General features: G+C 44.3%; 1 protein-coding gene across 1 annotated transcript in view; it reads right to left on the bottom strand.

Moving 5' to 3' along the window:
• Positions 1-374: 374 nt before the first annotated feature.
• B4GALT5 (beta-1,4-galactosyltransferase 5) overlaps positions 375-22,043 on the bottom strand; it is a 145,902-nt gene continuing 124,233 nt past the window's right edge. Inside the window, exons 8-9 of the mRNA XM_033963276.1 lie at positions 11,941-12,042; positions 375-3,581 (exon numbers count right to left, since the gene is read on the bottom strand). Of these exons, the coding sequence (XP_033819167.1) occupies positions 3,434-3,581; positions 11,941-12,042 (250 nt within the window). The 3' untranslated portion in view covers positions 375-3,433. The remainder of the gene's footprint in view (positions 3,582-11,940; positions 12,043-22,043) is intronic.

The following is a 22,043-nucleotide window of genomic DNA, read 5'->3' as shown; positions in this document are numbered from 1 at the left end:
AATTTCTTTCATGCATACTCATGGTGGATATACTGAAAACCTACTCCAGGACTGAGTTGAGAAACACGTTCTACTGTACCTTGTGCAGAACTGGCAGATGTAAAGAGCAATACATTTTTAAAATAAATAGCGGTTTTAGCGCACACTAGCTGCTACCACCTCCTTTTAAACAGGCGGTAATTTTTCGGCTAGCGCGCAGTAATCTTGTGCTTGCCCTAAAAACGCTAACGCACCTTAGTAAAAGGAGCCCAAAATGCGATGTGTATATTGTCTGAGTTTGTAAGCCCAACCCCTATACCACAAGCCAGTTCAATAACTGCTTTGCAAGCAAACACTACCCATACGAAGAAATAAAATTAGACCACTCAAATGTGTAAGTTTCTATATATTTATATATATTTACTGAAAAAATTCATTCATAAATTAACAAATACAAAAATGTACAAACATGGTAAATAATGACACAAGAGATTGAAAAATGTGTATTTTCAGACAACATCTCAGATATCAGTGCAAAGTGTATCTCTCAACTCCTCCTTAAAACCACATTTCAAAAAAAATTACAAGTTTACGCTGGAACCTCTCCAATACCAAGCAAGATAAGTGAAAATAAAATGTGCTTATTATAGCCCCATTCTGTACAATTAAGAGAACAGGAATATAATAATTTAAGTGCCTGTTTCAAGCTGTTTTGTAGACTATTTGGTCTCTCAAGCCACCTAATTTGGCCAATTCAGGCGTCTGGGAATGAAGCTCAAAGTTGTAGCCATATGGAGATATAATCGGATCTTTTATTTTGATAAAAGCCAAATAGTTTTGAAGTTGATAGATGGTCAGACAGAGGCCTTACTGATATTTCAGCTGCCACATTTATGACAAAATAATTTCAGAGAAGCCTCTTTCCTCCCAAGGAGTATATGCAGTACAATAATTGACTTGTGCACTCTACATCACTAAATCACATTAGAAAAGATTCCACAAAAAACAAAAACAAAAAAACCTCGTGATTATAAAAAAAAAAAACAAACAGTGAAAAATAGTCCTAATCGAGGGGTAAATGGACCCTTTGATGCTGACCATAATGGAGGAATTTTCCTAACTCTACATTTGACTCTTTTGATCAATAGTGTGCTTATCTTGAAAAATTAAAGACCACCAACAGCAAATTAAAATAAGCATTATGGGTATTCACTAGTGCACGTGCGAGGGGAATTTTGTGGAATATGAAATATATCGGTTTATTAAAATACATTCCTGGTCTGTAAGCACCATTAAATTAAAAAAAAAAAAAATGTAAAAATGAAGAAATTAAAGAACCTTTTAACCAAACTGTACACGAAATACAGACTACTGAAAAAAACGGAGTGAAGTGCAGTGAAGATTTTGCATTTGCAAAAAGGATTTGCCAAAAATACAAAAAGGTATTGCTGCGGGCTCCATAGAAACCAATCCTTACTTCTGGATCAAGAGTGTTTCTACATGAAACTCTTAAATAATTTTTTAAAGCACAAACATATGCAAAAAAATCTCTTTAGCCTAAGATTCAAAACCTTACCAGCATTTTCCAGGATAACAGACTATCCCTTCATATAGGCTGATAATTACAAAACAAAATGAAACAAAAATGTAGAATTTTTTTTAAAACCACATAGACAGACACACACATGCTTCTAATCTGCCTCATTAGCAAACCAATTGGCCAGGTCAGTCACACCCACCACAGCTACTTAACTGTACTGGGGGTTCATACGTCCATGAAACCAAGGAACAATGTAAACCATGAACAAGTCAGTAGAAGGCTAACAAAATGCAGGTTGGTTGTTTTTTTTAAAAAAAATACATTCGATAAGTGCCTACAATTGTTACGTCAATATAAAAAAAAACCCTAAATCAGCACATAATGTAATCAACCAGATGTGCTGCTTTTAAGGAAGAAAACATCATAAATAAAACGAGGAACACAGGCTTCACAAATGCGCTAGGAACACTGGCCATTTGACTGAATTGAAACCACCTCTTTTTCTATTTATTTTCTTCATTAGTGTAAAAGCCTTTGGATTTCCCACTTTTCCTGCTCACCAAAGGTCCCATTCAAGCCCTGCTTCCTCATTCGCGGAGGAGAGACGGGGCTATATAACCCAGAAAGGCCTGCAATCAGCCAATCTCGTTGGCTGCTGTAGGCTTTTCTGGGACACAAGAGGTCTCGATATCAGTGATTTGTGCCAGGATGAAAACAGAGCATGCAAGTTTCGTGACCGGCACAAATTGAGGAAAAAAGACCTCCATTTCACAGCTACTCTCATTTCAGCATACTGAGCGATTTAGATAATATATACACCCTTAAATACCTATTTATTAAACAGAAAAGTTAACACAGGGAACGTCTCAACAAACATAATGTAGTTAGTAAACAGATCCAACAACATTATCCTTAATTTACCATTCATGGGCCAGAGTGTAAAATTACCTGTTGCAGATAACAGGAATTACTATTAAAAAAAAAAGGCAAAATTTAATGCATTTTAAAAAAAGGAGAGAAAAAAAGGCTGTTTTGTAAAGAAAAGGGGATCAGATACACTGGTCTGTCTGAAAAGTGTTCAGAAAAAGGCATGAATGTGCAAAGGCAACCACCCGTTCCCTCCCACCTCGCAAGACCACTTGGCCTCATGGAGGTACTTTGTTAATTCTGCATAGGAAGAATGGAACACTATCTCTGTTACTCCAACATGAAGCCCTTCAAGATGTTGGAGGGAATTTCCAGTGGTCAACAGCATCGGCTATTTTTGTGGAATGCAATATCTGCACATTTTTTTAAGCATTAGATCTCCTCAACTTAAATGAGTGATTCAATATGTAAACTTCTGCTTTGGGTGAGATATTCCAAACTAAAAAAAAAAAAACCACAAAGCAATATACATGGCTTTCATACACTTTCACTTCTGTAAGAAGAGAAAACTTTTTTTCAAGCAAGTTATTTTAAGAAAGGAAAGGGAAATAAAAGGTGATTCAGCAGAATGGTGTTTGAAAATGTTTGATCTTCAATGAAGGGCACAGCCTTATGGAACGCCATCCAAAGCAAAGACATCAACACGATCAGTCCGAAAAATTGGCAGAGAAGGACCAAGTCACATCCGATCTGGTGTTGGAAACTATTCCTGCCCTGGTGACAGAAACGTAGAGGGAGCAGCAGACAGTGTGACCATTTCTTCATGAAGTGCGCTTCCAAGCATATTGCTTCCTGGGTCTCCATTGCAAGATTGTTGGGCGCCTGTATGTAGTTTTATTAATATTATTTTACAGTCTACAAGGCTTGGTAATCCTTTACTGAACTGCCACATTTTTCTTTCTAATTTTGTCCTTGGTAAACTCCATAAGAATGTCCAATGTGTTTTCTTGGCAGAAGGGCAAAACGCAAAGTGTTGCGTCTCCTAACTTAATAATCATCTATCGGAGCCATATCAGGAGTCAAAGTTACAGTTATATTTTTATACAAGGCATCATATGTGATGTTCGGAAAGTATTTCAAGTTATTTAGGCCATCCACGGCTTGCCTCTCTCTCGATTTTCTCAGTAAAGCATATCTGTTTGGGAAAAGAAGGAGTAGGAGAAAAAAAAAAGAAGAAGAATTAACTGGACGGCTGAGAAAATAATCAATTTCTAAATTATCACAGCATAAATTCAAGTCTATATATTTTGCTCAAGGGATCTTCCAAATGGTTTCTGATTTGGCACGTACTACAGAAAGCTATCACAGGTCAGCCCTAGATACTTCTCTAATAAGTGTTTAAATTTTCCCCACTGCAATTCAAGAATGCATCAAACTTTTTACATTTACGCTACCCTAGAATTAATAGCCACTGAGCTTAGTAAATACGACCATTCCCAAAACCTTGGAAAGTGGTGAAAGCAAGATGACCAGTCACACATCTCATCCAATGGCATATAAGGTTACCCATGTGTGCAATGGGTCTTACTGCTTGTTCTTGGAGAAAACAATGGATAAGGATTATCAAAATACCATTCAGCCTCTCACTAGAGAATGACATGGGTACAAAGTTTGTCTCCATCCTCACAAGCTCTGTCCTTGTCCCATCACCATGGACTCTGTCCTCATTTGCACAAGTCTTGAACATTTATGATTTTATATTTAAATCTTTTTATTAAAGTATAAAAAGGGCCAATATTCTGTACAACTGTTTATAAATCACACTGAGGAAATGTAGACCCTCATTTTGCAGGCCTAAATTTCAGGTGTCTGTCCCTCATCTATGGAGATGCACAGGGACACTGAAAAATGCCTAAGACCACTTCCAGGCAAAACCAGGCACGCTTGTGTTCCTATGCATCTCTGCAGACCTGCAACGGATGCCTACAATGTGGGCGTCCTTCCTCGCCCAAGTTTAAAAAAAAAAAAAGTGCGTCCTGATTGGCATTTCCAACCCATAACTCTAATTTTGTGCTGTGAACTCTTCAAAAAAAAAAATAGGTGAAAACACCAGTACAATCTCTTTCCACTCTACAGGTGTCTCCTATATTTAGGTATACCAACTCCTCATTAGTAAACGGGATATCTATATCCATCTATAGCTTCACTTACTAACCTCTAACTCCACAGGGAAGCTATTGTGCTCAAGACTAACAGTTTAACATTCAAATATTTTATTAAACTATTGGTTTACCACCTTGTTACAGAACATACTTTCACAATCACCATAAAATTACTTAAATAACCAAATGCACAAAATTACACAACAGAGACCAAACATTCAGATCGGTACAGATCGGAGTTGAGGTAGGTTATAGGAATAGTCAGGGACCACAGCACAGGTGATGGACCTGGAGGGCCGCGGGAGCGGACCGCTAGGCGGGATGGACCTCTGGTCTGACCCGGCGGAGGCAAATTCTTATGTTCACACACTAAACACCATTCGTTACATCCTCAAATCTGCAGTTGTCCTTATCATATACCATTAGCTCCTTTTTCCAAAAACTGTTAGATATATCAATGTATTCATGAACTTCAGATTCCACGTTGACCCTTAAATGATCATTGAATGTGCCACAATCTCATAAAGATTCTTCTACACATAATATGCAGTGTAGCCCAACACTAAGTTATGTTTCGCTGTTATGCATCTTCAGGAGCTGTGTTTGTAAGAACTCCTAGTGTCATTTTGAAGCAGTTCAAGGGGAAGCATACCATTCTTCTCCACATTTCATATCGCCCAACCTCAAATTGGTACCTATTTTTAAGTACAGTATGCAATTTGATTGTTTTGGAGAACTCACAATTTCCACCACAAATGTACTAAGTAGAGCAGGGTTTGGACCTGGATCCTCCCCCCCTAGAATACTCCTGGGACCTGCTTGCTGCTCTGTTGGGTATGCCCACAATACCTACAGCTGTCATACAGACTGGTGTCCCCTTTCAGTTTCACTTCTTGAGGAGATTAAGGAGGGCTCAATTCATCCAATAGTCAGCTGGTCATTCAGAGCATTTGATTTGGATGTGCTTGAAACAGGTCTAGATAAAAATGTACTACATTTTAAACATGGACATGTCTTCCTGTTCCCAAACCACTCAGAAACAGCCTAAATTTTGGCCTGCCCTAGTCTTGCCCAAAACACACCCCCTTGCTAGTTGGACAAACAGTCGAAAATGTCGAAATGCCTTTTCAAAAATTATGGCTTAGATGTTTTCAGCAAATGAAGTGTGTCTGGCCATTCTGAGACGACATCTATCTGCTTCAAAAATGAGCTCCACTGTGTTCATTACATGGCCTTTGCAAAACAAATCAGAATACCAGAAGACATTCTGGTACTGTTAACTAATCTTCAAATCTACAACCCTAAAATAACGGCACTGGGGGAGGGAGGATTTAACCTGTAAGGAATGGCAGCTATAACCCTAAACAGAATAGTATGGGGAAAGTGGAGAAGCCGTTCTCTACAACCACAAACTCAATGGCAAAAATAGGTAACCTGCACAGAGCAACAGTTACGACTGGATGGGCCATTTCAAATTTTTAACACACATTAGTAGCATGGAATCTTGCTACTCTTTGGGGTTCTGCCAGGTTCTTGCAACATGGATTACCCACTGTTGGAAGCAGGATACTGGGCTACCTGGACCATGAGTCTGACCCAGTACGGTACATTTTTATGAGAAATCAAAAGTCAGTCTGGTCCACAGTTTGTGTGGTTAAGGGTCAAATTTCTGCCTCAGGAAAAATTAAGTCAAATTCCTGTGATAGTGGGCTGTAAAGTCTGGAAAGAAGGTATCTCTAATTAAATTTCTTGTAGCATCCAGAAGGAAAAAAAAAAAAAAAAGACTCCACAGGGAGAAACAAATGACATATGCTAGACAAAAGCCTCCCATATTTACAAAAAGAGTTTGGGTTACAAAACCAAAGGCCCCTTTTACTATGAGGATAAATCAAAAGTAAAGGCAAAATACTTTTAACGGCTTTAATAGAAATAATTATGAGCAATTGAACATATCACTTTTCCACAGAGTCCCCAAGCAAGATGATGCATTTGTTGTATCAGTCAACTAGCTTCTACATTCCTGCAGAGTAGTAGTTTTCGGCTGCTCCCGAAACCAGGTAAGCATCGCTTCCTTTATGTCATCCTGCTTTGTCGTTTGCTCTTCGGGTTTGCAGTGATGCACCCATGTCTCATTACCGGTGACAATCCTCTCCAGAATACTTGAATCTCCTTCATACCATCTCAGAAATTGGGTTGCAACATCCACATGCTGTTGCTTGTGTAGGTCAGTAAGCTGTTTGGCAACCCATCGTGCGTACACTTTCCTGTATTCCAAGTTGTCATGCATTATGGTAAACTAGTTTTTAAGCCCGTTACATTAACGGGTGCTAGAATATATGTATGTCTGTCTTTCTTTCTTTCTGTCTCTCTCCCTGCCCTTGTGTCTTTCTTCTTTTCTTTCTGTCTCCCTCCCTCCTATTATTTGTCTTTCTTTCTATTTGTTTCTCTTCCTGCCCCCTATGCAGCACTTATCTCCCCTTGTCCACTTTCCTGTACAGTAGCCATATCAGCATTCCCTCCCCCTCCATTTCCCTGTGCATCAGCATTTCCCCCTTCCCTACTTCCCTGTGCAGCATTTTCTTCCCTCCCCACTTCCCTGTACAGCAGCATTTCTTCCCCTGTCCATTGTCTTGTGCAGCAGTATGTATATTTTTTTGAGAACGCGAGAAGGGATGGTGTAGGTAAGGAATTAAGCGAGTGGAAAGTGAGGTTTGGATGGGATTGTCACACGGCAGTGGGAGTGTCAGATGGGAGGTTCAATGGGGGTTCAGGTGTGTGGAGGAGGTTTGTGTGGTGTTTGGATTGCGCTTCGGGTGCTGCTGGGAGAATGGGGAGGGATTTACTGGCAGCTGGGCGCCCTGGTTGGCCCGGGGTGAAGACATTCGAGACGTAGCGCAGGCGACTTCTGACGTGCGCCCCTTGGGCTGCGCCGCCATTTTTGTTGCGCTGTGGTGTGAGGAGGGTCGGTTATTGCGGTTATACGTTGCATGAACGTGCCAGGTAGTCCCGGTGCCCTGGAGGATGGGACGTGAAGCAGGTGCCGGCCATAAAAAGAGTGCATCGAGTTTGTGAGAGTGGCGACGGCTGCAGCCCCGCTCGCCTTCCCTCCTCCCTCTGCCCGCCTCTCTTCCCGAATAAGCGGCCCCGTCTAGAAAATGTCCTCCGTCCGCTGCCTAAAGAAACATGGTAATCATATTCTCTCCTGAAAGCCCCCGCCGCAGCTCCTCTCTCGATCCTGGTGCAGTTCGAGAGAGGAGCCGTGGCGACAGCTTGAGCATAGTGCACAGTGAGAGCCGGGGGCACGCATGCGTATTCTCATGTCCGCGACGGATCAGGGAACACGACTTTTGAGTGCGCATGCGCGGCCTAGCATTTTATATATTAGATGCAGATCCATAGCTGATATCCAAATTTGCAGCCAACTAAGACACCGTCATCCATCAGTCTTCTCTAATCAAAGCATCTGCCCTGTCAATGTGCTCTTGGGTGCACGATGTTGATGGGCAACCAGAACAACCTTCATTGGTTACACCTTTTTACCCACTCAAACTTTTTGTTGATTCATGGTGCTATGTCCATACTGAATCAATATCCAACGGTGAATTTCCACAGATTTTACCCCCTCTGTCCAAAGAAAGTACACTACTGCACGTTGTTCTTCGATGGTGCAATCTTGCAATGGAGCGTCCATGTTTCTGATCTCGTGGCTGCCATATGACTAAAGGCCGAGCGCCACATTGTGCATGGACAAACTATCCAACAGGCAATGTATGAGTACATATGTTGTATTTCACTAACTCTGTTCTGGTTATCGCATAATTTAACAATTGCCTTCAATTTTTGATTTGCCCTCATAAAAAAGAACAAAAGAAACATGATGGCAGATGAGCTTAGCAGGTTTTTAAAGTGGGACTTCCCCACACACTAAGCCAATTTCTAGTGTGCCCTAAAATAGAGCTTTTCTTCTTTTTGCAGGTATCATACATTAATGGAAAAATAATGCGGGATTCTTAGCACCTCCTAAATAGGAGGTGGTAGGTGCTCCTGTGTTAAAATCAGCAATATCAAATTAGCATGCATCATCTGGATAATTCTCTATGCCCATTCCCCGCCTATGACACACCCCATCTGTAAAAAATTATAAAAATAATAGCAAACAACTTTCGTAAGCTAACAGGCAAATTACCGCAACAAATTAACATGTTTTGTGTTAAGCCTTTCCCCCCCCATGTTAAGTGCATTTTACACTTAATGCAATTTAGCAAAGGGACCTCTCAATCCTTAACTAAACAAATACAAAAACCAAATACTAATTTTCTTATTAACTGGTTTGCTGGCTTTTATATTTTTGTCTTACATTTGCTCAAAATGAATGGCATGACTTTTCTTTTTTACATGGAAGCAAAATGAAAAGACCCCATATCTGGTATGTAAATCCTTAAATTTGATACCCAAGGGAAAAACAGAATACTATTAGTGTTTATGCAAAATTGAAAAAGCCGGGTGTATTCAACCTATCTGATACCCAATCTGCAGAATTCTTAATGGAGTCCTTGTTTTCTTACAGAGATATGTGACCTATTGTATTATTTCCATGCTGCAAAAGATATTTCATTGGCATGGAATATATCGAGCTGTTCCATGATAACTTTGCCGAAAAGCTGTCGATGCGCCCACAGAAAATGCTCCAAGAGTGACCTTGCCTACTAATGTATCTGCATCATTGTCCAAATCACCTTTACAGAAATGGATGCCAACATGTAGGCTTTTTATAATTAATGCTCAATCAATACAGCAGGGACAAAAGTGGTGAGCAAATTTGATTTCAGAAATTCAACTGCTGTGGCTCAGTTCAAAGAACTGCCCAACACCCTATGGCGGTAAGAGGGAACAAATGCTAAAAGCTTTTATCTCTATTTATTTACATTTCTTATATACTGCTTCTATTCAAAATGGATTGCATTCAGGTACTCTAAGTATTTCTCCCTATCTAACTACAGTACCTGGAGCAATGGAGTGTTAAGTGACTTGTGGGGACTGAGGCAGGGGTTCTAATCACTAGGCCACTTCTCCGCGCTGACATTGTTTTATGGAGCCTCAAAGGGATCTCAGGGATTTCTAGTAGCTGTTCAAAGACTTAAGCACAAGCAGGACACACTCAACACTTCATTCAAGTTGGCTAGCAAAGACATCTAAGCAGACATATGGCAACCGCCTGCAGTACAGGTCCAAGTTAGTGTGCTAGTGGCAAAGTTATGGATCTGAACTTGGGCCTCTCATCAATCTCTTAGGAAACCAAATCAACTTTTCTTCACAATGATCGTTTTTAAAGGGTTTACTCAGAAAAGACAAGTTGGATTTTATATCATTTTAAACAGGTCTTACATTTTGATTTGGGTTGTATATCAAGTTTCTTTAAAATTTCTTATATCGCCCAATCAACCTTCTAGGCGGTGTACAAAATCATAAAAACATACCTTAGCTAAAATACAAATTTAAGCTGACAAAGCATCACCAAACAATAACAATAACTTGCGAAGAATTTTAAAAACAAAGACAAACAGGAACAAAAGATAAAAAGGCAAGAACTACAATATTCAAAGTAAGAGAACAATTAGGGAAAAAACAATAGGAGGGGCTGCTATAAATAATGTTGAACTAAATTGTCCTTAAAAGGACAGTTAGGTCTCGAAGGCATCAAGAAAGAGAAATGTCTTTAGCTTTGTCTTAAAATTATTAAGAATTGATTCTTCGCGTGATACTATTCCAGAGAGAAGGGGCAGTAACAGAGAAGATAGTAGACCTCATAGTATTTATATACTTCAGTGACAGAATAGAAAGAAGGTTATTGGCTTGTCGATCTTAGATTCTTAGAAGGATTATAAGGGGTAAGAAGATTATTAATAAATTCGGGTTGATTGTTTTGTCTGGTCTTAAATGTTAACAGAATAATTTTGTAAGTGATTCTGTGTTCCATTGGCAACCAGTGGGCTTCTTGCAAGGGGGGGGGGTAACATGGTTGGATTTCTTTGCATTGAATATAATCTTTACAGCGGTGTTCTGTATTATCTGGAGTCTTCTTATTTCTTTTTTAGTTATTCCTTTATAAAGGGCATTACAATAGTCAATGCACAAAATCACGAAAGAATGAATCAAGATGTTCAAAGAAGCAGCATCTAATAGTTTGGATAATGACTTGATCATACGTAGCCAATAAAAGCAACGTTGGACCACTGTATTAATATGAAGATGATAATTAAATTTACTATCGAAAGTGATTTGAGTGAAGGTACGATTTTAATAGCTTGAGACTTGAATTTAAGAGGGGTCTGCATAGAAAGTCCTTCCTTGTTGGGAAAAATCATTACTTTGGACTTTTCAATGTTCAAAGAGAGCATATGTAGGTCCAACCAGGAGTTAATCTTTTCCAATTTTTGGTTTATGAACTTTATTTCTGTTTGATTATTTAGATCTATTAGGTGAACTACTTGAACATCATCTGCATAAGCAAACATTGTGAATCCGATAGATTGGCCTAATGTTAAAAGGGGGGCCAGAAAAATTTTGAAAAATAAGGGAGATGAGACGGAACCCTGAGGGATACCATAGTCAGTTGTAAATGAATCAGACAATGTTGAGTTAAATACTACCTGGGAGGAACGATCTGTAAAAAAAGATGAAAACCAGTCCAAGACCTGGTCTTTGATTCAGATTTCACACAGACGAGACAGAAGAAGCTTATGATCTATCATGTCAAATGTCGATGATAGATCTAAAGAAATAAGTAAGACGAACTGGTGATGGTCGAGATAAAGAATTTTTGTAATCAACCCAATAAGTGAAAGTTCTGTGGAATGATATTGATAGAATCCGGTTTGGTTTGAATGAAGCACTTTTGTTTGTTCAATAAGATCTGAGATTTGGCGAAAGACTATCTTTTCTGTAAGCTTTGCCAAGAAAGGAATGTTTGAAATGGGTCGATAGTTTGAAACCTCTTGTGAACTAATTTTATAGTCTTTGATTATAGGATGAATAATTGCTTCTTTCCATACTTTTGGAAGAGTTTCTGTACTTAAACTAGTGCAGATCAGATATAAAATATCAGGTCTAAAAAATGAAAAAAAACCAAAAACGTTTTAGAAAGATTGGTAGAATAGTCTCCAATTTGGAACCTTTTATGTTTAACGTGTTCAAAGTTCTCTGTAAATCTTGAAGTGTGGGAAGGGTAAATTTCGAACATTTAGAGAGAGGGAGGTGTACAGTTTCAGACTTTTTAACAAAGTTCCCTGTACAGGGAAAAGTGGCGTTTATGCTGACAATACTTGATTGGGAAATGGAGCCTCCGTCTACTATGATTTAAACCAAAGGACCGTGTAAAAGTATTGGACTCACCTTCCTAAAAACTGGACTTCCCCTCGATGGTGGTGAGGAATTGACTTGTATTTTCCTATTTCTCCTTCTGGTCGGGTCACTGTGTATCCTACGTACTGCAACCTGCATCAGGAAAGACCATAGGAAACAATAAATTGGCACAGTAAAGCACAGTTACTTACCGTAACAGGTGTTATCCAGGGACAGCAGGCAGATATTCTTAACGTATGGGCGACGTCACCGACGGAACCCCGGTACGGACACTTTTAACTAGAAAGTTCTAGTTGACCGCACCGCGCATGCGCGGGTGCCTTCCCGCTCGACGGAGGAGAGCGTGGTCCCCAGTTAAGATAAGCCAGCTAAGAAGCCAACCCGGGGAGGAGGGCGGGTCCTAAGAATATCTGCCTGCTGTCCCTGGATAACACCTGTTACGGTAAGTAACTGTGTTTTATCCCAGGACAAGCAGGCAGCATATTCTTAACGTATGGGTGACCTCCAAGCTAACAGAGAGGGAGGAGGGATGGTTGGCCATTAGGAAAATAAATTTTGTAACACAGATTGGCCGAAGTGTCCATCCCGTCTGGAGAAGGCATCCAGACAGTAGTGAGTAGTGAACGTGTGAACTGAGGACCAAGTGGCAGCCTTGCAGATTTCCTCGATGGGCGTGGAGCGGAGGAAAGCTACAGAAGCAGCCATAGCTCTGACCCTGTGAGCCGTGACAGCACCTTCCAGTGAGAGACCGGCCCGAGCATAACAGAACGCAATGCAGGCAGCAAGCCAGTTGGACAGGGTCCATTTAGAGACAGGGCGACCTAGACGGTTAGGGTCGAAGGACAGAAAGAGCTGAGGTGACGAGCGGTGAGCCCTGGTACGGTCAAGGTAGTATGCAAGGGCATGCTTACAGTCCAGCGTGTGCAACACCTGTTCCCCAGGATGAGAATGGGGCTTAGGGAAAAAGACAGGCAACACAATGGACTGGTTGAGGTGGAAGTCCGAGACCACCTTGGGAAGGAATTTAGGATGGGTACGCAGAACCACCTTGTCATGGTGAAAAACTGTGAAAGGTGGGTCGGCAACCAGTGCATGCAGCTCACTAACCCTCCTGGCAGAGGTGATGGCAATGAGGAAAAGCACCTTCCATGTGAGAAATTTGAGTGAAGTTGTGGCAAGAGGCTCAAACGGAGGTTTCATGAGGGCTGATAAAACTACATTCAGGTCCCAGACGACTGGAGGAGGCTTCAGAGGTGGTTTGACATTGAAGAGGCCTCTCATGAACCGGGAAACCAGGGGATGAGCCGTAAGAGGTTTTCCGAGGATAGGCTCATGAAACGCAGTGATGGCACTGAGGTGGACTCTGATTGAGGTAGACTTGAGACCAGCGTCTGAGAGAGAGAGCAAATAGTCCAGTACAGTTTCCACCGCCAATGAGGTGGGATCGTGATGATGTAGTAGACACCAAGAGGAGAACCGGGTCCACTTCTGATGGTAACATTGGAGGGTGGCCGGTTTCCTGGAGGCATCCAAAATACGACGGACAGGCTGAGACAGATTCTCTGGAGAGGTCAGCCCGAGAGAAACCAAGCTGTCAGGTGGAGGGAGGACAGATTGGGATGAAGTAGAGACTGATGCTCCTGCGTAAGTAGAGTAGGAAACACAGGAAGAGGAATGGGCTCCCTGGAGCTGAGCTGGAGCAGGAGGGAGAACCAGTGTTGGCGAGGCCACCGAGGGCTCTGTCCCTGCGGAGTTTGGATAACGTCCGCAACATCAGAGGCAGTGGAGGAAAGGCATAGAGGAACTGATCCGTCCAGTCGAGCAGGAAAGCATCCGGGGTCAGACGATGAGTCTGGAACAGAACTGTGGCAGCTGATGGTTGTGAGGAGCTGCAAAGAGGTCCACCTGTGGAGTACCCCAGCGAGCAAAGATGGAGCGGAGCGTGGGAGGATCCAGGGTCCACTCGTGAGGTTGAAGAATGCGGCTGAGATTGTCGGCCAGGGAGTTCTGTTCGCCCTGGATATAGACAGCCCTGAGGAAGAGACTGTGTGCCGTGGCCCAGGTCCAGATGCGGATGGCCTCCTGACAGAGGAGGGGAGATCCGGTGCCGCCTTGCTTGTTTATGTAATACATGGCGACTTGGTTGTCTGTGCACAGAAGGACCTGAGGGTAGAGAAGGTACTGGAAGGCTTTGAGAGCATAGAACATGGCTCTTAGTTCCAGGAAATTGATGTGATGTTGACGTTCCTGAAGGGTCCAGAGTCCCTGGGTGCGAAGATCTCCCAAGTGAGCTCCCCACGCATAGGGGGAGGCATCCGTGGTGATGATCATGGAGTGAGGGGGCAGATGAAAGACCCCTGGAAAGATTTGAGGAGTTCAACCACCATTGAAGAGATTGCTGAAGAGACGATGTCACAGAGATGGGATGAGAAAGAGGATCCGTGGTCTGTGACCATTGGGTGGCCAGAGTCCATTGAGGTGTTCTGAGGTGGAGGCGTGCCAGAGGAAGCACATGGACCGTCGAGGCCATGTGGCCCAAGAGAACCATCATTTGCCGAGCAGGAATAGAGCGACAAAGGAGCACCTGATGGCAGAGGCGGAGCAGAGTCCGTTGGCGGTCTGAGGGGAGAAATGCTCTCATCAGAGTGGTGTCGAGGACGGCTCCAATGAACTGAAGTCGCTGTGTGGGAAGCAGATGCGACTTGGGGTAGTTGATCTCGAACCCCAGGAGATGGAGGAAAGAGATGGTGTGATGAGTGGCCTGTAGCACAAGTGGAGACGTAGGAGCTTTCACCAACCAATCGTCCAAGTATGGGAACACCTGGAGGTTGTGAGACCTGAGGAAGGCCGCCACTACAATAAGGCACTTGGTGAACACCCTGGGCGATGATGCGAGGCCAAAGGGTAGCACTTTGTACTGGTAGTGGCGGTGCTGAATCTGAAATCGGAGGTAGCGACGTGAAGTCAGATGGATTGGAATGTGAGTGTAGGCCTCTTTGAGATCTAGGGAACATAGCCAGTCGTGTTGAGACAACATGGATTTACTAAGGGGAGATCCTGCCAATCCAACCTGATCAGCTTCTTTGACTGGGTAACAGGGAAGCTGGATATTGGGGAGTCCCTGGACATTGTGTACCTGGACTTTAGCAAAGCATTCGATAGCGTACCACACCGCAGGTTACTGAGCAAGATGAGTTCTATAGGATTAGGTGACACATTGACGAAATGGGTTGGGAGCTGGCTTGGAGGCAGGCTCCAAAGGGTGGTGGTGAACGGCACCCCCTCCGAAATAACGGAGGTGATTAGTGGAGTATCACAGGGCTCAGTCTTGGGCCCAATCCTATTCAACATCTTTATAAGAGACTTGGCAGAAGGGCTTCGAGGTAAAATAACATTATTCGCCGATGACGCCAAACTGAGTAATGTAGTGGGCAAATGCACAACAGACGAAGATTCAGTGCCCGACAACATGATGCACGACCTACTCCTACTGGAGCGATGGTCTAGGACATGGCAACTCAACTTCAATGCCAAAAAATGCAAAGTTATGCACCTGGGCAGCCAGAATCCATGCAAGTCTTATACCCTTAATGGCGAGATCCTAGCAAAAACGGTAGCAGAACGAGACTTGGGGGTAATCGTCAGTGAGGACATGAAGTCTGCCAATCAAGTGGAGCAGGCTTCGTCCAAGGCAAGACAAATCATGGGCTGCATACGAAGGGGTTTCGTCAGTCGTAAGGCGGAAGTCATTATGCCATTGTATAGATCCATGGTGAGGCCCCACCTGGAATACTGTGTGCAATTCTGGAGGCCGCATTATCGCAAGGATGTGCTGAGACTGGAGTCGGTGCAAAGAATGGCCACCCGGATGGTCTCGGGACTCAAGGATCTACCATACGAAAAACGGCTTGACAAATTACAGCCATACTCGCTCGAGGAGCGCAGAGAGAGGGGGGACATGATCGAGACGTTCAAGTATCTTACGGGCCGCATCGAGGCGGAGGAAGATATCTTCTTTTTCAAGGGTCCCACGACAACAAGAGGGCATCCGTTGAAAATCAGGGGCGGGAAACTACGAGGTGACACCAGGAAATTCTTTTTCACTGAAAGAGTGGTTGATCGCTGGAATAGTCTTCCACTACAGGTGATTGAGGCCAGCAGCGTGCCTGATTTTAAGGCCAAATGGGATCGGCACATGGGATCTATTCACAGGGCAAAGGTAGGGGAGGGACATTAAGGTGGGCAGACTAGATGGGCCGTGGGCCCTTATCTGCCATCTATTTCTATGTTTCTATGAGAGAGAAGAGGGTAAAGCGTGGCAAGGGAGAGCATTCTGAACTTTTCCTTGACCAAACACTTGTTGAGGTCCCTGAGATCGAGGATGGGACGGAGGTCTCCTGTCTTCTTGGGTACCAGGAAGTAGCGGGAGTAGAATCCCTGACCCCTTTGGTCTTGGGGGACTTCTTCGATGGCATTGAGAAGAAGGAGGGATTGGACCTCCTGAAGGAGGAGGAGGGTTTGAGAAGAGTGAAAAGCAGACTCTACGGGAGGATTGTCTGGTGGAAGAGTCTGGAAGTTGAGAGAGTAGTCGTGGCGAATGATGTTGAGGACCCACTGGTCTGATGTGATGACCTCCCAACAGCTGAGAAAAAGTTGCAGGCGTCCTCCGATAGGTTGAGGAAGAGGTAACGCCGGTGAGAGACTGGCTATGCCCTGGAGAAAGGAGTCAAAAGGGCTGAGCAGGTTTTGACTGAGGGAGAGGTTTGGCAGGTTGATGAGATTGGGAGCGAGCCTGAGTTTGATGTTGCTGACGAGGTCGGCGAGGTTGTTGCGGAGGTGGCTGAAGAGGTCTGGCGGAGAACCTACGTTGGTAGGAAGACTGCTGTCTGTAAGGGCGAGCAGGCGGAGTCTTTTTCTTTGGTTTGATGAGAGTATCCCATCTCGTCTCATGAGCTGAGAGTTTCTGGGTGGTGGAATCCAGGGACTCTCCAAAAAGTTCATCACCAAGACAAGGTGCGTTAGCCAGGCGGTCTTGGTGGTTAATATCGAGGTCGGAAACTCTCAGCCAGGCTAGACATCTCATGGCAACAGCCATAGCAGATGCTCGAGAGGTCAGCTCAAATGAATCATAGATGGAGCGCACCATGAATTTTCGGAGTTGGAGCAGACCGGAAATTTGTTGTTGAAAGAGAGGGACCTTGCGTTCAGGCAGATATTTCTGTAGAGAAGAAAGTTGATTCACGAGGTGCTTCATGTAGAAGGAGAAATGAAAGGTGTAATTATTGGCTCTGTTTGCAAGCATGGCATTTTGATAAAGGCGCTTGCCAAATTTATCCATCGTTTTCCCCTCTCTGCCAGGAGGGGTGGAAGCATATACACTGGAGCCCTGGGTTTTCTTCAAAGTGGACTCCACCAGAAGGGATTCATGGGGTAGTTGGGGTTTGTCAAACCCCGGGATAGGAATGACCCTGTAGAGACTGTCCAGTTTTCTAGGGGCGCCCGGTACCGTGAGAGGGTTTTCCCAATTCTTATAGAAAGTTTCCCGTAAGATGTCGTGGACGGGTAACTTGAGAAATTCTTTGGGTGGCTGCTCGAAGTCTAGGGCATCTAGGAAAGCCTGTGACTTCTTAGATTCCAAAGGTATAGAGAGAGCCGCTGACATCTCTCGAAGAAATTTGGTGAACGAGGATTGTTCAGGCTTGGAACCGGTATCAAGTGTGGAAGGTTCCTCATCGGATGAGGAAGGCTCCTCATCGGTACCGGGTTGGTATTCCTCCCATAGGTCCGGGTCCCTGACGTCGGGGTGCGTGGGACGGGACGGCGGTGTGGATGATTCTGCGTGGCGAGTCTTTGAGAGAGATTTGCCAGAACGCATGGAGACAGTACCGGGGGAAGAACGGTGCCGGTCTTGGTCTCGGGGAGCTTGGTGCCGTTCCCAATGTTGGGGAGGATCGGCATCAGATCGTAGTTGAATGAGAGGATTAATGGGTTCCGCCGAGAGTACCGGCATGGATGTGTTCAATGGCACCGATGGAGTGGACTCCGGTGGTATGGAGCGATGCTCGGGCCGGTCCGGTACCGGAAGTAGCGGGGCCAACATTGCCGACAACAGATTTTGGAGCTGTTGCTGTAGTTGCTCCTGCAATTGGGTTTGGAGTATGGCCGCTATGTGGTCGTCCAGAGGAGGCACCGGTACCGCTTTTTTCTTTTTCGGTACCATAGGTGCCGCTTCACGCCCCGGCGATGAGGAGGCCGATGACGAGGCACTCACCGATATCGGGGCGGAGCATTTGTGGGGTCGGCGCGATGCCGGGAGGACCGGCGTCGCCGTTGTGGCAGGAGGGCGCTCGAGGGAAGTGGAAGGCTTCTTAGCCGGCTTACCTGGCGCTATCGACCCCGAGGAAGGATCAGGCGGTGTCGATGTAGTCAGTGCCGACTTCGGTGGCGCCGTCGATGGTGTGGCAGATTCCATGGCAAAACCGGTACCGAAAAGAATATTCTGCTGGATCTGCCGATTTTTTAACGTACGTTTTTTAAGAGTGGCACAGCGGATGCAGGTGTCAGCCCGATGCTCTGGACCCAGGCACTGTAAACACCAATTGTGTGGGTCAGTGAGAGAGATCGGGCGTGCACACCGCTGGCACTTCTTAAATCCCGGCTGAGGGGGCATGAATGGAAATACGGCCTCCGCAAAATCAAACCTGGAGGCCTGTATGTTGGCAACAGGCCCCGCCGGGGCCGGCCAGAAAAATAAGGAAAAAAACTAATTAATAATGTTTTTTTTTTTTTTTTGAACGAAACAAAAAAACCCGAAGGGAAAAGTAAAAGAAAAGAAAATACGCGAGCGGGAAGGCAAGGAAGGAGATTTCAACAGCCGTTGAAAGCACATGCGTCTTCTTCGCTCCGCGGAAACGAAGAAACTGGGGACCACGCTCTCCTCCGTCGAGCGGGAAGGCACCCGCGCATGCGCGGTGCGGTCAACTAGAACTTTCTAGTTAAAAGTGTCCGTACCGGGGTTCCGTCGGTGACGTCACCCATACGTTAAGAATATGCTGCCTGCTTGTCCTGGGATAACTATAGCTTCTATTTTAAAAATATCACCACATGGGAACAGTGGCATTTGTGTGTTTAAACTGCAATTTTAGAAAGCCACTATTTACTTATGGCGATCCACAGCAAGCAGAGATTTCAAGAGGGCCTTAGATTGAGTAGAGCAAAATTCTACACATGTTTTTCCCATCAGTTTTACCCCAGCTCAGTGCTCATTTTGGCCAAAGTACAGTGGAACCTTAGTTTACGAGCATAATTCGTTCAAGAAGCATGCTTGTAAACCAATTTACTCGTATATCAAAGCGAGTTTCCCCATAGGAAGTAAGGGAAACTCGCTTGATTCGTTCCTTCCCCCCCCCCATGCCACCGGTGCTGCTCCACTTTACCCCGCACCCCTGAGGCCACCAGACCTGCTCCACACACCCCCACGATCCAGCATCCCCCACTCACCCACCCACCCAAACACAATCTCTTACCATGATCTCTGAGAATTTCGGAGAGAGCGAGAACTAGAAGGCCTTGAGCACGCGCAGATGCTCAAGGCCCAGCCCAAGGAAGAGGGAGGATCTTCGGGCACTGGCATATTTTGTGCGTTGGTGCTGGTGCCAGATCAGGGTAAGAGATTGTGTTTGGGTGGATGAGTGAGGGATGCCAGATCGCGGCCGGTGGGGGGAGTACGATGCAAGCGGGGGGGAGGGGGGGAGATGCCGGATCACGGGGGGGGGGGGGCTCGCAAATTGAGTTTACGCTCGGTTTGTAAGGCACAATTTACAGGAATGTTTTGCTCGTTTTGCAAAACACTTGCAAACCACATTACCGTATTTTCATCCATATAACGCGCATACGTGTATAACGCGCATACGCGTATAGCGCGCGGGTCCAAAGCATTTCAGTAAAAAAATTTTTATATAGCACGCACACGCGTATACCGCGCATGCTGCTATAACCTCCTCCCATTCCCGCTTACTCTTCTGGCCTGCGAACCGGCATCCTCCCCCTGCTCGCGTCACCCCCTTCCCCCGCGATCCTACAACCCCCCCAGCACCGCAAAACATCTCTTACCCGATTGGGCACCGGCACCAGCACCAATGCACATTGAGAATCTCGGAGAGAGCGAGACCAGAAGGCTTTGAGCATGCGCAAATGCTCAAAGCCCAGTCCAGCCCGGCACAAGGAAGAAGGAGGATCTCCCTCGCACCGCCCAGCACAGCCCAGCCCAGCAACAACGAGGGAGGATCTTCGGGCACTGGCACTGGCACGTCCTGTGCATTGGTGCTGGTGCCGGTGCCCAATCGGGTAAGAGATGTTTTGCCGTGCTGGAGGGGATGTAGGATCGCGGGGGGGGGGGGGGTGACGCGAGCGGGGGGGGAGGATGCCGGATCGGAATGAAAAAAAAAAAATTGTACAATGCGCAAGGTTATGCACGGTTTGTAAAAATCGTGTATGACGCGCGCATTATATGCGTGAAAATACGGTACTTGCAAACCGAGGTTTGACTGTATTACACAAGGGATTAGGGGAATGCAGCCCCCCAATTATTTATTTCTCCATCCAAAATGAGATTAAATGTAAACTGCAGCCTCACTAGTTAAATGGTGGCACTTAGATTTCACGGATTGTAAAACAGGGCAGCTCACGAGGCAACGGCACCATTTACAAATAGAAGCTGCTGGGTTGATGTCATTTTATCCACTTGCACATATGTAAAGTGGTTGCAGCCACTGCCTGTGCTGGAAAATTATTTACTTTAATGCAGAGTTTATATACTGCTAAATCATCAAGCAAGCTTCAACGCGATTTATAAAAACAATTAAAATGTGACTAATGCAATGACCACAAAACTAATCAGGTACTTTAAGTAATTTCCCTCTGTCCCAATGGGCTCACAATCTTAACTATGAAAGAAGTATACAAACAAATAATTTCATACAGTACATACCAGCTATAGAGAATGAGAAGAAACAGTACAATAACCCAATAAAAAGCACAAGCAAATTTTTTTTTAAATCTTCCAACTTAAAGAATCCCAAAGAGACAACCAAACAGCAGTGATAGCAGTGAAAAAATAAACCATACCTCCCAACCTCCAACGAAAATGCAAATAACCATTATTGGCCACAAAAACTAAAAAAAAGTAAATTAAAAATAAACCCGTCTCTTTCACTTCTCCCAGTCTTAATCAGCTTCCAGTTCCATGGCACCAACCGAGCCAGGTCAGCCTGTACTAGCACCATAAAAGTGATTCCATAACAGCAGATCCATTTCTAAAATTCCACCAGAACTTAACAAACTTCTCTTTGTAATGACAGGGGTTGCCATACAACTTATTTTGAAGAACTGGGATAGGTTAAATTACACTTTCTGGTGGGAATCCCTTTGTTATACTTTTAAAATGGAACGTCTGATGGCTATACAGCAGGGAAGGTACAGGAAATTTATGGATGTTTGGGAGCTGTTGACTAAATTTTTAAGGAGTGATTGTTGATTTTGACCATTGATAATACACGTCCAGGGTGGGAGGGGGGTGGGAAGATATATTTTTAATTTGAGTGCAAATTGTTGGATATGTAGTGTGTGTGGGGGGGTGGGGGGGTGATATATGTATTTGTCATAGAATATAATTTTGATTGCATTTAAGCGATGTTAAAGTATAAAATGACTGTATAATATGTTGCACTTAGTTCTTTAAAATGAATAAAGATTTATAAAAATAAATAAATCAATAAAATTCCACCAGAACTGAGCACATCTCAACCTGGACATCTCAGTTCTGATCTGTACTCACATTATGGGCTCCTTTTACGAAGCCGCTAAACCCACGCTACACGGCTAGAACCAACACCAGCTCAATGCTGGCAGTTTAGTGCGCACTATCATGCACGTTAAATCGCTAACGCAGCTTCGTAAAAGGAGCCCTATGTGACATTTGTTTGGATCATGTCTTTCTACTGGCAATCAAACAGTCAATGGAGCTTCCTAGGAAGGAGATTTTACTTTGCTCCATTTCCTACTTGCTTCAAAAATGAAAAAAATGTCTCAACAAATTCACTGTCAGGTTACAAGTTAACCACTGCTGTGCAGAA

This window comes from Geotrypetes seraphini, chromosome 11, assembly GCF_902459505.1.
Source record: "Geotrypetes seraphini chromosome 11, aGeoSer1.1, whole genome shotgun sequence".
Classification (NCBI taxonomy): domain Eukaryota; kingdom Metazoa; phylum Chordata; class Amphibia; order Gymnophiona; family Dermophiidae; genus Geotrypetes; species Geotrypetes seraphini.
Note: the sequence above shows the minus strand (reverse complement) of the source record. Positions and strands in the feature narration are given on the sequence as shown.